Raw genomic sequence first — 19,600 nt, forward strand, 5'->3', positions numbered from 1 at the left:
TCGTCAGTGATCGTAAATGGGGGGGGGGGCAAATGGGAGATCGGCTCGCATTCAAATGTGTTGCTACAGCAAAAAAAGATTCAAGATCGTCTGAATAGGCTTTGATGTTGTTGTAATGGACAGAAATGAGTTCACAAAAGGTTCGTGGGAGTTGTTTTTTATTGAATGAAATTCAAAAATCTCCAAAGAGGTTATTCGCGGGAGGACGAGCAATACTTCGCCATCATCGGCCCCATTTCCTCGTCGAGATGAACGCCGGACTGAATCGAATCGACCGAATCGTAGACGTGATATCCATACGCATCGAGTATCTTCCTGCACGTATTCTGAACGGATAACGCATCTTGATAATCCATCTCCTTCCTCCAGATCATCGACGTCGCCAAAGAATCTCTGTAAGTGTTGTAGGCGTAATGAAGATTCTCGCCGGCGTCGATCATGAAGCCAGTGGTGTGACTTTTCAGGAACGATCGCATCTCCGAAGTGACGTCGAGTCCCACGAAGCTGGCTAACGAGTTCGTGAGGGCGTCCGGATCCCTAGATATGTCTTCGTACCTGAGCACCATGAAGTCATCGGATCTCTCACGGAACAGATTGCAAGCTACGTCGAGGTCAGCCTGTAAGATCGCGCAGAAGCTGCTCGTGTCGTTGCAGTGCACGTCGTACTTGCACCAGCTCTGGATAGCGTGGCGATTCCGCGAGTTCATCGTGCCTCTGGGATCTCTGATGAGGTATATGATTTTGAGGTTGAGTTCCGGGAAGTGCTCGAAAAGTTCCGACGCATCCCCGAGTGTCATTCGGGACTCTCTAGTGATGACCGCTCCCTTCTCGGAACAGCTGGAGTCGTGGTATTCCGCGTCGAAGCAGGACTCGCGTGCCGAACAATCGTGCCAGTACTTGCGGTTACGCTCGACTTGCAGGTACCCTTTGTGGGTCTCCAGCCAAGTCATGAATCCCGGGATCTTCGAAGTACGGCAGAGGAAGAGGCTCCGCAGCAGCAGCTTTGATTCTGGACCGCTTTTGAGGACCAAGTGGTTATTGAAGAGGTGTAGAGGTTCGAAATAGTAGAAAGTGTCGGGATGACTCTGCAAGATGTCTCCGACGAAAGAGCCGCCGGTCCTCGCGTATGACACGAGCAGTACATGGACGGGTCCCGAAGCTTTTCCGTTTGTCTTGGCGGCATGGTCATGATGAGCGGGTTGTTTAGCAAAGATGCCTGCATGAAAGACACGCTTGTTTATAGGATTTATTTTAGTTGCATTTTTTGAACAGAAAATATATGTTCCTACATACATACACCCCCAATCTTAAAACATGTCGGTTTGGTTCGAAATTGTACGTTTGCACCAGTCATGGTCCAAACGCAAAGCTCGTGATGTCACTGAAGAAGGTCATTTCACCTGCAGCTATTGGATATACTACAAAAAAAGAGTAAAGATGGCGCATGCGTTGGCCTGTTATATCCACAATGGCTATGGGTGAGATGACCTTCTTCAATGACGGCACGAACTTCGCGCGGATGCCTTCTGCTGTAGATGGTGCTGGCTACATATGCCTGAGTAGTCTCAGTTCATCTATGACCACCCTGTATGACCACAAGATTTTGAATCCGAGAGTGATGTATTGGGAAAAGCTACTAATTAATTTTGTAGGGCTCGTAGATTCGTCGCGTATTTTACTGGACAACTAATTCCCGCCCCCCCCCTGGCTTTTGAGAGGGCGGGGGGGGGGATCGTCATACTCTGAATCTGCGCCTGAATTCAACTTGGGGAACAAGAAGTATAACTCTGTTAGCCTCTTTCATACCATCATCAAGACCGACTATGCCTCTCCCACTTTGTCTTTAGACAGGGTCGTCGGAAATGTTTTGAACCTGTGTGGGTACTCGTCTTTTAACTCTATGTAGGAAGCTTTGATATGCATCGAATCTGGGGTGTGCCCGAGTGGCGTGGAGGTAAGAAGCTCGTATACCACAGTGAAGATTGTCGTCAGGTCCCACGTTTGATCCCGGGGGAAGAATAGAGATAACAAGATATTTTCCCTAACGAGCTTGAGGCGACCACCGACTGATGGCATCTTTATTTTCAACTCAACCCGTTAACGGCAGTAAATTGCGGTACAGTGAAATGGCCGGAGTAGGTGTGTGGGGAAGTAGTGCCAGAAATTACCGTGGGTGCTCAAGCACTCCCGGCTCCGACATCACTGTCTCCGGAGGAGATAAAAGCTATATGCTCTCAGGTCTATTGGCCATGGAGGAAGAGCCTAACGATGCCAGAACCGGGGAAGTCTAGGCACCCAGACAGTGGCCGCAAGTCACACTCCCAACAATGTGCCGTCTTCAGTTCTTAGCCACATCCCCCCACCCCATATTGATTTTAACAAAATTGCCATCACTGAGAATTATGGATTGAAAAACGCGTCGAAATTTAACATCTGGCAGGTTCTTTACGATCCGCTTCCATATGGAAGGGACAAGCATAGATCCCGGCCTGATTAGCTCATTTGAGGGCATAAAATGAAGACTGCGATAAAACGAGCTGAAAAAAAAAAAAAAAAAAAAATCGAAGTGGAAGCGAACAAACATCATTATCAGGGAAGCAATGTTTATTCAGATATTATTGACATTTAGGTAGAAAGGGAGCAATGGCTCTTGATACTGGGCATCATATCCATATCAAGGTTTACCGAAGCTTCCATAACATCGCTGGAATTGTAGACCTGATAGCCATAAGCGTCGAGAACGTTTCTGCATTCATTCTGCACCAAAACGGCGTCGCTGTACTTCATCTCTTGCCTCCACATCAAGGACGTCAACAGGGAATTCCTGTACGTATTGTACAAGAAATGCAAGTTGTCGCCGGCATCTAGGACGGAAACGGTCGTGTGGTTCGCCAAGAACTTCACCATCTCTTCCGTGCCTTTGTAGTTGAGGCGATGGGCTAAAGAGTTCGCGTATCGGTACGGCTCCCGCGACAAGTCTTCGTACCCGAGTACGACGAAATCGTCGGGCCTCTCACGTAGAAGTCGGCAAGCGACGTCGAGGTCGTCCCTCAGCATGGAACAGAATCGGATGGGGTTGTAGCACGTCTTGAAGTACTTACACCAATCTCGGACATAGGGACGCGTGCGGGAATTCATGGTCCCTCGGGGATCCCTAACGAGATATACTATTTTGAGGTTCAGATCGGGGAAATCGTCGTAAAGAGCCGAGGCTTCCCCGAGAGTCATCCGAGAGGTCCTCACGACGACCGCGCTTTTTCCAGAGCAGAAAGAATCCATGGATTTCGCATCGAAGCAGGTACCGCGCCCCTTGCAAGTCTCCCAGTAACTGCGGCTGCGTTCGAGTTTCATGAGGCTCTTGAATGTTTCTTGCCACTCCATGAAACCAGGGATTTCCGAAGCCCTGCACAGGAACAGCCTGTGTAGCAAGCTCTTGGCTTCCGGTATCGAACCGTCGATCATATCCCCACCGAAGAAGTGCAGAGGTTCGAAGTGATAGAAAGCGTCCGGGTAACTTTGCAACAGGTCCCCGAGGAACGCTCCGCCCGTTCTAGCGTATGAGATCAATAGTACGTGGACAGGTTTGTTCGGATGCTTTTTCGGATCGACGACCACGACGTCCATTTTTCTGTCCGGCACGTGTGTTGTCGGTTTCGGTCTTTCCCGGTGACCTTGATTAAAGTAAAAGGTTCAATTTGAACGACTCAACGGATAATTGTGGTAAATTGTGGTAAGAAATAATTCATTTAAAAGACTTCATTGAATGCACCCTTAAGGGCGGTATTCACCGACGTGGTTTAAACCTGTAGTTACAATTTTTGGATAAGAGATCAACATAGATTGGTAAAAACCCTGAATTTAACCAATCCGTGTCGATCTCTTATCAAAAAATTGTGACTATAGCTTAAACCATGTCGGTGAATACCACCCTAAATTATCTAAAAAAAGGGATTCAATTTTCTTCATTGAACTAGTTATTTTCAGTTAAGAGCAGCTGATTCAGGGTGTCTGGCAACCTGGAAAGTTAAAAAAAAATCAGGGAAAGTCAAGGAAGCGAAAAATGGTCAGGGCAAGGAAAATTTATATTTGGTAAAAATAGGGGAAATGAAAAATGTGTGTGTGTGGTCAGGGACATAAGCGGAGATAGACTTGGAAGTCTGGGGGGGGGGCGAAATGATGTCGATTCATCTATACATATATGCATTAGATCTATCGACTTCACCTTTGATGCTGGGGGGCAATGCACCCACGCCCCCCCCCCGTATCTCCGCCCATGGTCAGGGAAGCTAGGGGAAATTAGAATATTTGGCAACAGTAAGGGAAAATGTAAAATATTTGGCAAAAATCAGGGAAATGAGAGAATATTTGATAGAAGTCAGTGAAACGTTCTGTGAAGGGAAGAAACAAACTCGAAAACAAAAATTTTGATTATACTGTGAATTAAAGACTGTCTCGTACAAGGTCTGTTCCTCATAAGTTGGCAAACACGACATTTTGGGGACCCCCGAATATATAAAATTCTGAAGCATCAAGAGCATGGGCGGAGATACCGGGGGGGGGGGGGGGGCATTGCCTCCCCCCCACCCCGGGACTTCCAAGTCTATTTCCGCTTATGATCAAGGGTATTTTCGGTGTTTCATTTCATTCATTTATATGAATGGAATACATACAATAATGTAACAGAAAAAAAAAACAACACAAAGACAGACACTCTTCTTAGAGACAGAGGCGTACTCACTGGTGGAAAGGCATGGACGGCTCCAAGACGATCAAACATTAAAAATATCTGTTGATATTTTTGTGAAAAAATTAAAATATCGAATGAATTTTGCCAATTTTGGCATCCGATGGGCCAAGGAAATTTGTGGGCCCTGGGCACCTGCCCCGTTTGCCCCATGCGAGAAACAGACTATGGTCTTGTGCGTTCTTTTAAGAGTTCCTGGAATTTCGTTCAGCTTTTGTGTTACGTGAACGAACAGTTCTCCAAAGATGAGTTGGAGAGCACCGCGACCATCCGAATTAATTAATGACCTGGTTGTCAGAAATTTCTGTAAGCAAGCTCTTCAACCACAATTGGTTACGTCAATTTTCACTTGTAAATATTGCAAATAGCGTTTGTTCTCGGGGAAAACGATAACTACAGACGAAATTTCGCATTTAGTTTAAATCGCGCCAAGTTGGCGGCAAAATTTGGTGACATTGATAACGTTTGTCTTGGGGGTGGAAAGCTTGTCAGAGGAAAAACTGGCATCCGGAATATTATTGAACGGACTCGTCGTCCTGCATCTAAGGCAGCGCACATAGAGGTGCGACCAAGTGTATAATAAAGACTTGCGACGAAAACAATTGTAGTGCTTTTCTGTACACCGCACATACTCGAGAAGTGAGACGGAGAGAAAGGGGGGGCCACTCAACGAGGTGCGCGACTTGAACAAACGTGTTTGTTTTCACCTCGATCTGCTGATTTGTCCCGTTTCTCCATTTTTTTCCTTTCCTTCTTCCGTAGAAGGGGGATCACATCCCACCCTTACACATTTTCTCTATCCTCTTCCTCCACCCCAACGCTTTTTCTCCCCTTCCTAGTCTCAATTCTTGTAACTCCTAACTCTTCGCTCTACTATGAGCGCACAGAATTAGAGTGGCAAAAACCAGTTTTTTTTTTTGTTCGAAGTGATGTCTAAATCGTTCAAAAAATAGGAAACAGCAATTGGCTGTAGCGATAATATTGACGTCACACTCTGCCTAAATATTGAGGAGAGAGATGTGTGTGTGAGCCTTTCTTTCAAACTGAACACAACTACAGTCTATCGCTACGGGCAATTTACTACCGAATCAGTTGTGGCAGAAATGTGAGAGAGTATTTAATCGTGAAAATTTAGTGCTGCCACCTGTGTGTGTGAAATTGTGATGGAATGTTTGTACCGCTGTAGAGGCAGAGCCGAAACTAGACGATACTTTGTCAGCCAAGGCAAGCACACATCTTGGTGCCCCCCCCCCCCCCCCGAGTAATGTTGAGAAGGGGGAGGACGATGAAAAATATTAACTTACCGACTGTGGAATGATAACGATTATCAGAAAAGAAAGTGAAATCATTTAAATCAGTTTCAACACAAACACTAAAAGAAATACAACAAAAAAATAAACATTTATTTCATTATAGATTATTGCCATTTTGATTGAGATAAGTACATGGTGGGGGTTAGAGAATAACTTTGTCGATATAACAAGCTCCTAGCGACAAAAAAAAAAAAAAAAAAAAATCAACGAATGCGAATGAAATTTTTCACATATTGGTGTCTCGGAGTATGCGCTCAAGAATGAGAGGATAAACAAAAAAAAAAACTAGCTCTCGCGGTTACGGTCACAGCAACAAAATTTCGAAAAATTCAAATGACAACTCACTTTTATGTATGATCCGGCGCAGTGAAAAACCACGAATGGCATTGAAAACGGTACCTATAGCATGAACGCCGGCGCTAGACGCAGACAAAGAAACACGTGGAAACAGCACCCCAACGCAGATCACATTAATACCACAAGCAGTGCCCACCGAGTGGTTAACGCACCAACGCCCTCAGCAAGATCTTAGTCTGCGCCAGCGTTTAGGGCTCTGCTGGTACCGTTCTAACGCCATTCGTAGTTTTTCACTGTCCCGATCAACTTAGCAATGCATAAAAGTGAGTGTTGCCAGTGCCGTCTTAACGCATGGGCCTACCCGGGCTCCTCAAGAGAAGAGAAGCTTCAGAATAAGTTGCATTTTTTGAGAATTTTCCAAGTAAAGGGCCTCAGACAAATCACTTAGCCCGGGAGTCCAAGGTACTCTTAACACGGCCCCGAGTGTTGCCATTCGAATTTGTCGAAGTTTTGTTGCTGTGACCGTAACTGCGAGAGCTACATTTTTGTTCTCTTTATTTTTGAGTGCATACTCTGAAACACTTTTATCTTGATTTGCATTCGTTGACTTTTGCGGTCGCTAGGGGGTGCTCGTATATCGGAAAAGTTATTGTATAACCACCCTGTATTTGATTAAGAATTCACGAAATGTTATAGCAATAGTTTGTTAAGCTACTGTGTAAGTCCCTGTCTAAGTAGAAATCTGATTTCATAGCACTAACAGTATCGTAAGGGTGGTACCCGATCGCTTCGAGGACCCTCCCGCAGTATTGCTGCACCTTGAGCGTCAGGGTGAAGTTCATCTCCTGCCTCCACTTTATGGACGCGAGCAGCGAGTTGCGGAACGTGTTGTATTGCTCGTGGAGTCCGTCGCCGGCCTTCTCGACTTTGGCGGACGTGTGGTTCCTGACGAAGAACTCCATCTCCTTGGTGCTGTTATAACCGAGGAATTTCGCCAGGGACCGCGCGTGCACGTACGGTTCCCTCGAGAGATCCTCGTACCTCACCACGGTGAACTCGTCGGCCCTCTGACTCAACAACCTGCAGGCGACTTTGACGTCGTCCAGTAGCGTCGAACAGTACTCCCTCGTGTCGTAGCACTTGGAATCGTTCTTGCACCAGTCCTTTATCAAGGTTCTCGTCCGCGAGTTCATGGTACCTCTGGGGTCCCTTCCGAGATAGATTATTTTCAAGTTGAGTTCCGGGAACTCGTCGAATAGAGTCGACGCTTCGCGGAGCGTCATGCGGATCGTCTTGATGACGACTGCGCTATGCCTGGAGCAGAATCGATCCATGTACTTGGCGTTGTAACAGGTTCCCTTCTTGGAGCAGCTCTTCCAGTACCTCGGGTTGCGCTTGAGCTTCATGAAGTTCTTGTTCTTCAGCTGCCAGATCATGAAACCGGGAACCCTGCCGACCTGACAGCTGAAGAGGCGCCTAAGCAGAAGTTTGGCTTCTGGGTAAGTCGAGTTGATGATCTTGTTTCCGATGAAATGCAACGGTTCGAAGTAGTAGAAAGCTCCGGGATAACTCTGCAGCAGGTCACCGACGAAAGACGATCCCGTTCTGGCGTAGGACAGCAACAGAACGTGGACGGGTCCCGGGGGTTTCGTTGCCGCTACACGTTTCTGGACTTTCCTCAGAGAATTCGACATTTCTAGTTCGGAAATAACACACAGGGGGGGGGGGGGAAAGAATTTCAAAATAGAAATTTTTTTAAATCAAAGTAGAATTCACAGAGAATTTTATAATTTTAAAAATTATCACAATCTTTATTAAGAGCATTTAAGTCTCTTACCCAGTTTTTGGTTTAAAAAAAAAAATCCAATTCGTTGTGTTTAAAAAAAATCTTAAGCTAAAGAATCAAAAGGAGAAATTGATACATAAAAAAAACACACATCGTTTAAGAGACAAGAGGAAAAATTGTTCAAAATTCTTCGTATGCATTGTTCCTCCCTCCTTCTCAGCCAGTGATGGCATCACCGTAGTTGAAGGATCCGACCATGTTCACAGTAGAATCCGCTTACCCCTCCCCCCTTCCCGTCAGTGACATCGCCGTAGAAACCAACCGTCAGTGACAGTATCACTGTAAAAGGTCCCCGTGAGTGACATTTCGTAGAAGCCAACTGTCAGCGACAACATTGCCTCAGAAGTCAAACGTTAATGAGAGTATCACCGTAGGCGGCGTCTGTCAGTGACACCATCGTCGCAGAAGCCAACCAGTGTGACAACATCGCCGCAGAAGCCAACCAGTGTGACAACATCGCCGCAGAAGCCAACCGTCAGTGACAACATCGCCGCAGAAGCCAACCGTCAGTGACAACATCGCCGCAGAAGCCAACCGTCAGTGACAACATCGCCGCAGAAGCCAACCGTCAGTGACAACATCGCCGCAGAAGCCAACCGTCAGTGACTGCATCAGGGTCATCCTAAGAGCACAATGGGACCCCCGAGTGAACGTTTTTTTTCTGAGGCCCCCTACCTAGCCAGAAATGCCTGCCAACCAGTTTGCATGCTATTTTAAGAGATGGTATTTTTTCGGCCCGAAATATACTGAGAAATTGAATTTTCTGGATGTCATGCCGAAACTAATATTTGGAAAGAAAAGTTGAAAAAAAAACCTCCTCCTCGAGGAGGCCAAAAATCACTTTTCTTTCCAAATATTAGTTTCGGCATAACATCCAGAAAAATTCAATTTCTCAGTTTGCATGCTACATATAACTCTCGAAAATTTCAAATCAGACCTCCATATTTTCACGAGACCCTCCGGGGCGCGCCCAGATGCCCCCTCCCATGCTTTAAGACGGCACTGGCGTATGCTTAATCGGTACGGAAATTGAATTTCAATTGAACTGCTTTTGAATTTCAGCATTTTTCAACTCAATGGAGTAAAAAAAAAAAAAAAATCGCCCTTTCAACCCCTAAATCATTCGGACAAATTCATGTACCAGACATAAAATGTCAAAAAATGTCACGAAGCAGCCGCAAGGAACTGATACGTACTCCCCGAGGTGTAACAGTTGTCCTGGATTTTCCAGAATAAACGATGATTAATTCCGTGGACCGATCGTGACCGACATGCTCCAAGGGGTGCCAAAGAGAAAAACGTTCTCGCACTTTTTTTTTTATAGGGCGCAATTAGGGACCCGGTCTCTCGCCTAAGCATTTAAGTGGAGCCCGGTTAATTGGCTGCTTAGCGTCGAAAGTCAGATCGGTTAATAACGGAGCCGATCTAATACGTGGACGGCGTTATCATGAGGTCTCCGGTGATGAATGACGAGTTTACGCGTCCGTGCTCACCAACCGCAAACAAAATCGGAAGTCATGGGAACCGTATAGTGTCCGGAATCTCATTTTCTCTTGATAATGGATAAAAAAAAAAAAACCAACACAAAACTCAAAAATGACCATTACTGATGTCACCATTATGAGAAATGGCGTCGATAGACAACGTTTGTGTGGCTTCAGAAAATCATTAAAAAATTGCTTTTTTTTCAAGATCTAAAAAGCTGGATTGTGCATTATAAAAGTTTGATAAAAGTTCTTTCATAAAACTTGAAACAAAAGAGCAATTAATAAGCTTAGATTTAACGGATGCGCTTATCGGTTGAATTTTCCCAAGTTTTATAATTATGGATTATAAAAGTTTTATAAAACTTTTCTAATCCAATCCTGGACCGTATTAACCCGTACTTTACGAAATATTCCCGTAAGTTTTGGCGATCCTAACTTTTTTTATAAAAATGTCCCGTTTTTTTCCTGTTTCCAACAAGGCTTAGTTGAATTTATGAAATCAAGGGGGAAAAAAAATTGTTTACACGACTTATAATTATGATATAATTTATGACTAAAATTATCATATAATTGATTATATTGTAAATATATCCATCTCATATTTTTCAAACATGATATATTTAGTGAATCACATTTCGAGAGACTTGCAGTACCCATTATTTTCCGCGATTGGCAATTTTTCTGAAATTTTAGTTATAGTTGGCATTTTTACTTGTCTTTACCAATTATTTTTGGCTGCAAATGGAAATTTAATTTGACAATTATTTTTGTCAAATCTACGCTACATAAAAAAATAATCAAAGTACAATGACCGACAGTTAAAAGGTTATTTCATCTGTGTACAGTACAGTCTCCAAAAATGGAACTTTCAAGCCAAGCCAGCGAAAAATGTCGCCAAAATACATAATTTTTCATCTTCTATATCCCGTTAGATATTGCATTTATAAATATGGAATTTGTTGATAATGAATTTTCTGAGCAGGTTCTACAGTTCACTAACTGGGAATTTTAGCACAAGGGGACTGTAAAAAAGGTTAATTTATTATGTATACGACCCCCCCCCCCCACAAAAAAAAAAAAAAAAAGTAATTTTTAGAAATTGCATGTACTTTGAAAATTTTTTTGGAATTTGAAGTTCCGGTTGTCAGTGCCGTTTTTTAACGCAAGGGCCCACCCGGGCACTGCCCGTGGGCCACAAAAGAAGAGGGCCTCGCAAAAATGAGAGAACCATTTGAAATTTACGAGAACTTGTCAGGTAGGGCCTCAAAAAAAAATCACTTGGCCCAGGGGCCCCACGATACTCTTAAGACGGCCCTGCCGGTTATTCCATAAATTCGTAAATACAGTCGAATCCCGTTATAACGAACTCCAAGAGACCGGAGAAATTACTTCGTTATAACGAACACATCGCAAGGTGTGTACGATTAACAGCTCATTTCTGAACTCTCCTGTTACTCACATAAGGTTTTTTATTGTAATGTTGAAAATTGGTGGAAAAAAACACTATTGGTGAAGTTGTTTTACCTTAGCCACGAATCGTGGTTTGAAGCTTTACCAGCGTTTCAAACGCAGAAGAGAGCGAGGAAAGATTCAGGTCTGGAATTGAACGATTTGTTTTCGTGTAGCGTCCTCTATCGACGAAAATTTCCAATTTTTTTAAACCAAAAAAATCCCTGTTCGTGAGAATAACTTTTGTAAACCACATCAAAATATACCTTATTTACAGGGACACCCTGTACTTCTAAATTCAACGGTTGCAGAGATAGTCCTGAACAGGGCCTCAACTAGATACTTTGTCAGGCTAGGCAAGCATGAATTTTTGAACCCCCAAGCCTCACCCCCGTGTTATGTAGGAGGGGCAATAAAAGCCAGGGGTGCTAAACCTGTTGGAGAATGGGGGCCACTTCATTAGATAAAGATGTGCCGCGGGCCATTTAATTGAAGTGAGAATGTGTCTCGGTCCACCCATGATGTGGAATTGCATCGCGGGTCGCTTAAAATGATCTGGTAATGTGCCACTTAGTTCATCCTTACAAATTCAAGTTTGAGGTCGTGGGCCATGGCTTGAGCATGTCTGAGTGAAAGGTGAATTTGGTGGCCCCTCTAGACCTGCACTACTACAAGATCCGCTTGTTCCTCCCCCCCCCCCCCCAGTTGAGGTCCTGGTCCTGTGCACAAACAATTTGGGAAAGCCTGTATACAAACAAATAATCCAAGCTCACGAACCCCCCCTGGAATCGCTTCAGGGATTCCTGAGTGGGTCCGTGAATCCTTGGTTACGAACTTCTGATCTGAAGAGCGATTAATATGTAGATCTTTCTCACCTTTGGCTGGCCACGATTGCTTTCCAGGAGGTTACGCTAAAGAAAAAATGAAAAAAAAAAACACCACGTAAAATACATCCTTAGGAAATCACGTCAATCACTCACGCAAATACTCACTTGAAAAAGTCGTCCTCACGTAACCGGCGAATGGCTCGTTCATGACGAAGATGTAAACCTGAGCGAGACCAATCACGGCCAGGACTATGATACATGGATAGCATCGTTTCAAATTTACCAGCGTGAACATTTAAGCTCCTGCGTTTGTGCGTCGGTGACTGGCCATTCGAAATAAAACTCTTCGTCCCTCCAGAAATCGGTCATCGAAGGGGTTTTGGAGCCCAACTCTTAATCCTTAAGACCGTGGGGTCACCTGGCAATGAAATACAAAAATCGAATTTCTCGCGAAATCAATATTATCGATAAAATATCTTAAAAACCTTCATAGTAAAACCACAAGCATGTTAAGATATTGTCAATAATATTACATTATTATACTATATAATGACGTCGTTGAGAGGTTTTAATTGTTGATCTGACAATTGTGACAGACAGATCATGGAAACTTCGTGGGAAGGTAATATCAACTCTTTTCGCCTCCATCAAATCGTGACTGTTCATTATCAACGAGAGCGTGGTAATCCACAAAATTGTGAGTGTCCCTTATCGAAAAGAGCAGAACAAGCCACGAAAATGTAAATACTTCTTGCCAAAAGCGGAACAATCCAGAATTTGTGAGTGTGTCCCCCCTTTTACACTGAAAGCGGAAATATTCCACGAAATCTTCTCGCCGACAGCGGGATAATACATGAAATCGTGAAAGTCATCGTAGAAAGCAAAATAATCCACGAAATCGCTAGTGTCCGGTATTACGGAGAGTGGAATAATCATCCATGGAATCGCTAGTGTCCGGTATCACGGAGAGTGGAATAATCATCCACGGAATCGCTAGTGTCCGGTATCACGGAGAGTGGAATAATCATCCACGGAATCGCTAGTGTCCGGTATCACGGAGTGGATCATCCATCACGGAGTGGAGTATGATCATCCACGAAATGGGTAGTGTCCGGTATCACGGAGAGTGGAATAATCCACGAAATCACGTGCCTTTTTATCACAGAAAAAGTCCCTTTTCTGGTGTGGTTTTTATCACCTTTTACGAGTATCATTGAAAAAATCTCCAAAATTAGTCTTAGTTGCTTTGGATGTAACCGATACGCTTATTGGTTGCATTTTTCAAGTTTTATTGAAGAACTTTTATCAAAAAAAAAATCCCACTAACAGGTGGCGCTGTAAAAAGAAAAAAAATCGCCATAACTCTTAAAATGCTACACAAACAGCGCATATAATGTAACGCAAATGGTCATAATCACATTTCAACATGAGCAACCTTCCATCCGTTTAGATGTAGTCCGAGGTAAAAAAAGGGCGCTCATTAAAATATGAATGTTTTATGTATTGCAAATTGTCATAGCCAATAATTTTGCACTGTTTGCGTAGCATTTTATACGTCATGTCGAGTTTTTCGTTTTACAGCGCCACTTGCGAGTGAAAGTTGAATTTTTTTTTCTTATTAAAAAATAAAAATAAGCCACCACTTCGAGGCTCAACCTGTGACCCCTGAAGTCATGTGATGCGGCCCGTGACCTCAAACATAATTTTGTAAAAATGAACTGAGTGGAACTTTTATAGATCACCTAAGTGATCCGTGCTACAGTTCCACGTCACACGAGTGGCCTGCGGCACGTTTCCAAGTTATTTGAGTGACCCACAGTATATTTCCAGATCACTTGAGTGACCCGCAGTACAGTTTCAGATAAAGTGTTTCGCGGCACATTCCTAGAAGATTACTCGAGTCACCCGTGGCATGTTTACAGATCCCCGCCGTGCGGTACCAGAGCACTTATGCGACCCATTGCACAGTTTTCAGCATCAAATGACCTGCACCACAATTTCAGATCATTTAAGTGCTCATCGGCACATTCCCGAATCACTTAATTGACTCGCAATACATTTAAAGATTACCACGGCACAGATCCAGAGCATCTGAACGAGGATCCGCGAGGACCGGGATAACTTAAGTGACTGGCAGCATATTTACAGGCCTCTCAAGTGATCTGGTGCCATAGGTTACTCAAGTGGCCCTTGATACGTTTTCGAATCAGTGAAGTGACCCACTCCTAAGGGTTCAACACCCTTGCTCCAGGCCAAGGGTGGTCAACCTTTAGAACAGTGCGGTCCAGTTCATTGGTTTGTAAAAGGTGTCGCGGTTCACTGTAGTGATCTGGAACAGCACCACGGGTCAATCAAGTGATCTGAAAATGTGTCACGGGTTGCTTAAATGCTGGGAAGTGTGCCGGGAGGGGCTTAACTGCTCTGGAAGTGTGCCGCGGAGCTCTATAAATACGTCGTGGGTCACTTAAATAATCTGAAAATGTGCCGTTGACCAGTAAAGTGTTCTAAAACTGCACCGTGGGTCACGTAAGCGATCTGGAAATGTGCCGCGAGTCACTTACGTGCGGTGGAAGTGTCCGGGGGGGGGGAAGAGATCTGTAATATATATATCTTACGATTTTGATCTGTAAATGTGACGATCAATCATTTAAAAAATATTAAGTTTGGGGCTACATTTGGCTCGCGGGACATGGGGTCGAGCATATATGCTCTAGAGAGAAGGGGTTCTCAACCGGTGCTCCGTGTGCATATCCCAGGGGCTCCGCAGTGACTCGAGGAAAATAATATAAATCAACAAATATGATAGATAAGTAAATAAAAGAGGCCTACAAGGTTCTGCCATAAAAATTATGCACAAAAAGGGCACCTCGAGTCACACAGGGCTCCGCCATAAAAATTATAAAATGGATAGGGCTCCGCGAGTCGAAAAAGGTTGAGAACCGCTGCTCTAGAGCAATGGGTTCTCAACCTTTGGAAGCCCGCGGCCCGGTTTCATTTATTTTTGTAAGTGGAAGGCCCGATCAAATACACGACTAATGGGAAATGAATGTGGGGAAAATGAAACGGCAGATCAGTCACGGCCCAGTACCGGGCCGCGGCACGGCGGTTGAGAGACACTGCTCTAGAGGCCACGGTAAGTTACCCAGCAACACGAAGTTTCTCAAAAACCGGAAGAGAAAAATTTCATAATAAATGAGGTAACTTATAATTTTTCCGAGACACGCTGTAGTAAACGTGTCGTAATAACAGAGTTTGGATTGTACGTAATCGATTGAATTTTTGGATACATAATCATAATACTCACCTCAAACGGAATTATTTCATAAGAAACCATGTTCTCAACACGAAATGGATCTCGGAGCCGTTTCATTTATGGAAGCTCACGATCCAGAGCTTTATATTCTCGAAGCCACGTTTCCAGTTTTACCGCCTATTCCCAAATCGTTCTAGAACTGGATTTGGTGTGGGCATGGGTTTCTTTTCCTGCCCAATTTTAGCTTTTTCCTGTGCAGCACGTGACGAGTTTTCGACGCCGCACGTGAATCCGGTTTTTTCTCCCCCCTCCTCTGTCCTGGAGAAGCAAAACACACGGACAACTACCCCCTTAACAACGGAGGACACAACGGTTTGTCCGCCCTTCCGCAACGATCGATACCATAAAGGCTTTCGCTAGCTATTCTGAGTTTTGTTGTTGTTATTGAATGATGGGATTCAAAAGGAGAGAGGGGGGGGGGAATGGATCTGAACGTAATAACTGTCACGTGAGGAAAAATGATCCTGACTCACTCGGATCAATCCGAAATCTCTCTCTTATTCTCTCCTGAAAGGTAATCCGAGAATTTTGGAGAGTTATAAATGTTAAGTTATGGGCTGCAAGAGGGAGTTAAGTGGTGGTTGGACTGTTGGATGTACGAGTAACAGATGTTATTTCAAGGGTTCGGTAAGGGCAAAAAAAGTTGAGTAAAGCTTCTTAACCTTTTTCATTCCACGATCCTTTTATGACAATAAGATTCAGTCCCTGGCAAGGCCCCCCCCCCCCCCCGCACATCCTGGGACAGGATCCCTGGGCTGGGACCTTTTGTGTACCCCAAAGGTCTAGAAGACCTAGTAGACTTTTCACGCTCCCCACTATTGTAAATTTATAGCGTGGAAAAACAAAGAAATCGTCCCGGGCCCCTGTGCGGAGCCTTGTCAGCCTCACCCTTGAGGCAATGGCCCATGGTCCCCACAAGCCCTTTTATAAAATACCCTTATCTATATCTTATATATAAATGTGAAAGTATGTATGTTCTTTATACAAATCTACAGTTTTAGACCGATCGTCGCCAGATTTTGCATATATACCAAACAGGTCCGGGGTTGAACCGTAGGCTACTTTAAAAATTCGTCAGAGCTGGGCAAATGCCCGAAATGGGCGAAAAACTGTCGGGCAATATTTGAGGCCTCAACAATTACTTTCGGAACGTTTACTTTGGTTACCGTGGTTTCAGACGTGAATATATGCCTTTACAATGGTTTGCCACACTTTTAATTCAGTTTATTCCTTTATAACGGTTTGTCACTTTTCCAATCCAAGCAGTAATTGAAGAAAACTCGGGAAGCTCCAGATAGTTTTGCTTGCCTAGGGGTCATTCAAGTATTACATCAGCATCGATGGGGGGGGGGGGGTTTCGATTTGCTGACTTTTGATGACAAGCGGGGAGGGGGGGGGGGTTTGGATGATGCTTACGTCATCAACCACCCTTCATGAAGATATGAACTATTCTTAATGGCATCTCATTCGGTGCGCCAAAAACGGAAAACTTTTCGATAGTTATTGCGCACCTGAAGTAACATTCTACCTATTGATAAGTCCCCTACAGAGCCACTTTGATGATCTCTAAATATTTCACGGATCCTTCAAGTGCTCTGGAAATGTTTCCGGGCCGCTTAAGTGCTCTGTGAAACTATGCCACGCATCACTTAAGTAATCTGGGAATGTTCCGCAGGTAAATTGAGTGATGTAGAACCGCACTGGGGCCACTTAAGTGCTCTAAAACTGTGCCATATGTCACTCAAGGGATCTCTAAATGTGCCACGAGCCACTTAAATGCTCTGGAATTGTGCCACGGGGCATTTAAGCGATTTGTAAATGTACAGCGTAGTTCATTTTAACAAAATTAGGTTTGAGGGGGGCAGGTCACATCAGATAACCTTCAGGACCACATTTGGTCTGCTATGGCTTAAAGGGTGGGTCGCAATCAATTTCTTAAAGAGAAATTTTGAGTTCTTACCCTTCAAATAGCATCGAAATGAACAGAAATCGATTATAATAACATATAAAGGAATTTTCGAAATTTTAATTAAAAAAAAAAATTTTTTTTTGCATTAAAAATATTTTTTTTCGTCTGGGGGGGGGGGGGAGGCACACGAACTCCCTATGTGCCCTTCCGCGTACGTTTCTGATCCTACCAATATGCGTTAGGAGGTAGGGGGCAGTGATGACGAAATCTTTCGGACGGGGGGGGGGGGTTAGAGTTTTGCTTACTTTTGCTGACAAAGGAGGGAGGGGTCCAAAATGGTTAAAAATTTTCTTACGTAATACTTGAACGGCCCCCTATATACAGGGTGTTCTGTAAGTGGTAATGCGGCCTTTATCTCATCAACCGCCCATCGTAGAGATATAGTTTCAATTTAAAAAATGCTTAAAACGCGTTTGAATAATATTCGCTGCACAAGCTGGACATATGACGTCACTAACAACAGAGAACAACAACTAAGACGACAAAATTGGGAAAAAAAATGTTTAACGCCAGCCCAGCTGATGAACTCAGCCGCTGTGGTGGTCGAGTGGTCGTAATGACGGACTCACATCGCGAGGAACCGGGTTCGAGCCCCACCGGCGCCACAGTGGTGGTCCGCTGAAGTTGGTTTTCTGTGGTTTCCAGCTTCGAGGCGCGAATGCGAGCCGATCACCCCGTTAAAAAGTCTCGTCACAGAGAGCAACAGGCCTACAACGTTACAAATATTCAATCATTATACTTTACTCCCAATTTGAAGTATAGATGGCAGCACTGAAATATCAAACACAACACTAGCTACACACTCAGACTGTTAAGTGTACTCACTTCATACTCTGCCACGAAGCTGGGCTGGAAGAGATTTTGGGCCTCAACAATCACTTTCCGAACGTTTACTTTGGTTACCGTGGTTCCCTAGCAATGCGTTTCAGACGTGTATATGCCTTTACAACGGTTTGTCACTTCTTTAATCCTGTTAGTATGTGTATGTTTACAATAGTTTATGCCTTTATAATGGTTTGCCACATTTTCAATACTCTCAGTAATGAGGCTTTTTGAATAGACGTCATAATCATCATCAGCATCGCTTTGAGGGTCAGGAAAAGGGTAATCCCCATAGAAATCGGTATTAAAATTGCCGATTCTACTGTAGAAATGTGGAAATTTAGTGGGGATTTCCACCACATCAATAATTTTAAAAATTTTATTGAATTCTAGATTTTTGAAGTATTGAGTTCGCTTAGAGATATACGAAGCCCAGGAGATAAAATATGAAGTAATTAGCCGGACCTACTTTTGAGTTGGACATTCATGCAATAACTGATTTCAACTTTTTATTTACATCTTCTCAAGCATAAAAATTAATGTTTCCGTATTGTGTCTTTTAATATTCAACTGCATAAATTCATATAATTTAGGATGTTTTAAAGTTAATTATGAGCCTGTAAAGTGCATCGAAAATATTCCACAGCTTTAATTAAGCATTTTTTTGCAGCAGAAACAGGCAGATGGATAACTTGAAGTTCGGGGGGGGGGGGGGGAGAGGGCAATCGAAATACCTAGCGTCCCTTAAAAAAGGGGAAAAAAATTCATTTCTACGTTTCTTTAAATCTAGATTTATTTATTTCATGAGTCGTGCAGCAGGAAATCGGCCCATATTGGTTAACTTAGATACAGTTTGTATGTCCTTCAAAGAAAGAGGGAGATACCACTTGATCCAACAAGCCTCATTGAAGAAAACCCGGGCAGCGCCGAGTATTATAGTTAGTATGTAATGAAAGTAGAGAGGGTGTCCTGTGTAAGTCCTAATTCAGTGTTTATCTTATCAGCCGTTCGTCATAGAGATATAGTTTTAATTTAAAAAAAGATGCTCAAAACGTGTTCAAGAGTCACTCTGTATCAGTTTAAATAGTGAAAATACAGCGTATCGTAAGATTAAAAAAAAAAATCTAAATTTTTATACGCCCCCGTTCATTTAACAGCAGTTCCTTGAGGGTCACAAAGTGGTTGTGTATGTGTCCATTTTTGTTTATCTTTGTTTATTTTCTATGCATTTTTGTCTTGTCATCTGTCATTCTTTTGTATTTTGTAAAATGTTCTGTCCAGTTCAATTAAAAAAAAAACACACTTCAAAACAGAAATTTGTTTTCCTGTCCCTCCTGAGGCCAACAAAGAAGGTTACACGTTCCCAAGTGCAATATTCGCTGAGATATTTGAGTCCAAAAATCACAGTAAAGTTGGGTAAGAACAGCATAAACTAACGAACAACGCTTCTTTTCCCTTATATACGCTGTTCTTTCCCCATGGATTCCCTATGTTCTTTTCCCTTTGGATTTTTGAAATCCAAACATCTCAGTG

General features: G+C 43.6%; 1 protein-coding gene across 5 annotated transcripts in view; it reads right to left on the reverse strand.

Annotated features, from left to right (window-relative positions):
* Positions 1-141: 141 nt before the first annotated feature.
* Positions 142-19,600, reverse strand: part of LOC149064993 (carbohydrate sulfotransferase 1-like) — a 28,710-nt gene continuing 9,251 nt past the window's right edge. Inside the window, exons 1-3 of one of the 5 annotated variants that reach the window (XM_089254790.1) lie at positions 15,268-15,432; positions 12,129-12,381; positions 2,589-3,671 (exon numbers count right to left, since the gene is read on the reverse strand). In XM_089254790.1, the coding sequence (XP_089110916.1) occupies positions 2,626-3,671; positions 12,129-12,258 (1,176 nt within the window). In that variant the 5' untranslated portion in view covers positions 12,259-12,381; positions 15,268-15,432 and the 3' untranslated portion in view covers positions 2,589-2,625. Of the gene's footprint in view, positions 1,217-2,588; positions 3,672-6,126; positions 8,051-12,128; positions 12,382-15,267; positions 15,535-19,600 lie in introns of those variants that run through there. The other 4 variants (XM_089254793.1, XM_089254791.1, XM_089254789.1 and 1 more) reach the window with 4 other exon arrangements.

The sequence above is a fragment of the Pholcus phalangioides genome, unplaced genomic scaffold, assembly GCF_987345545.1.
Source record: "Pholcus phalangioides strain wild (caught in Gottingen) unplaced genomic scaffold, Ppha-v1.0 ptg000042l_1, whole genome shotgun sequence".
Taxonomy (NCBI): Eukaryota; Metazoa; Arthropoda; class Arachnida; order Araneae; family Pholcidae; genus Pholcus; species Pholcus phalangioides.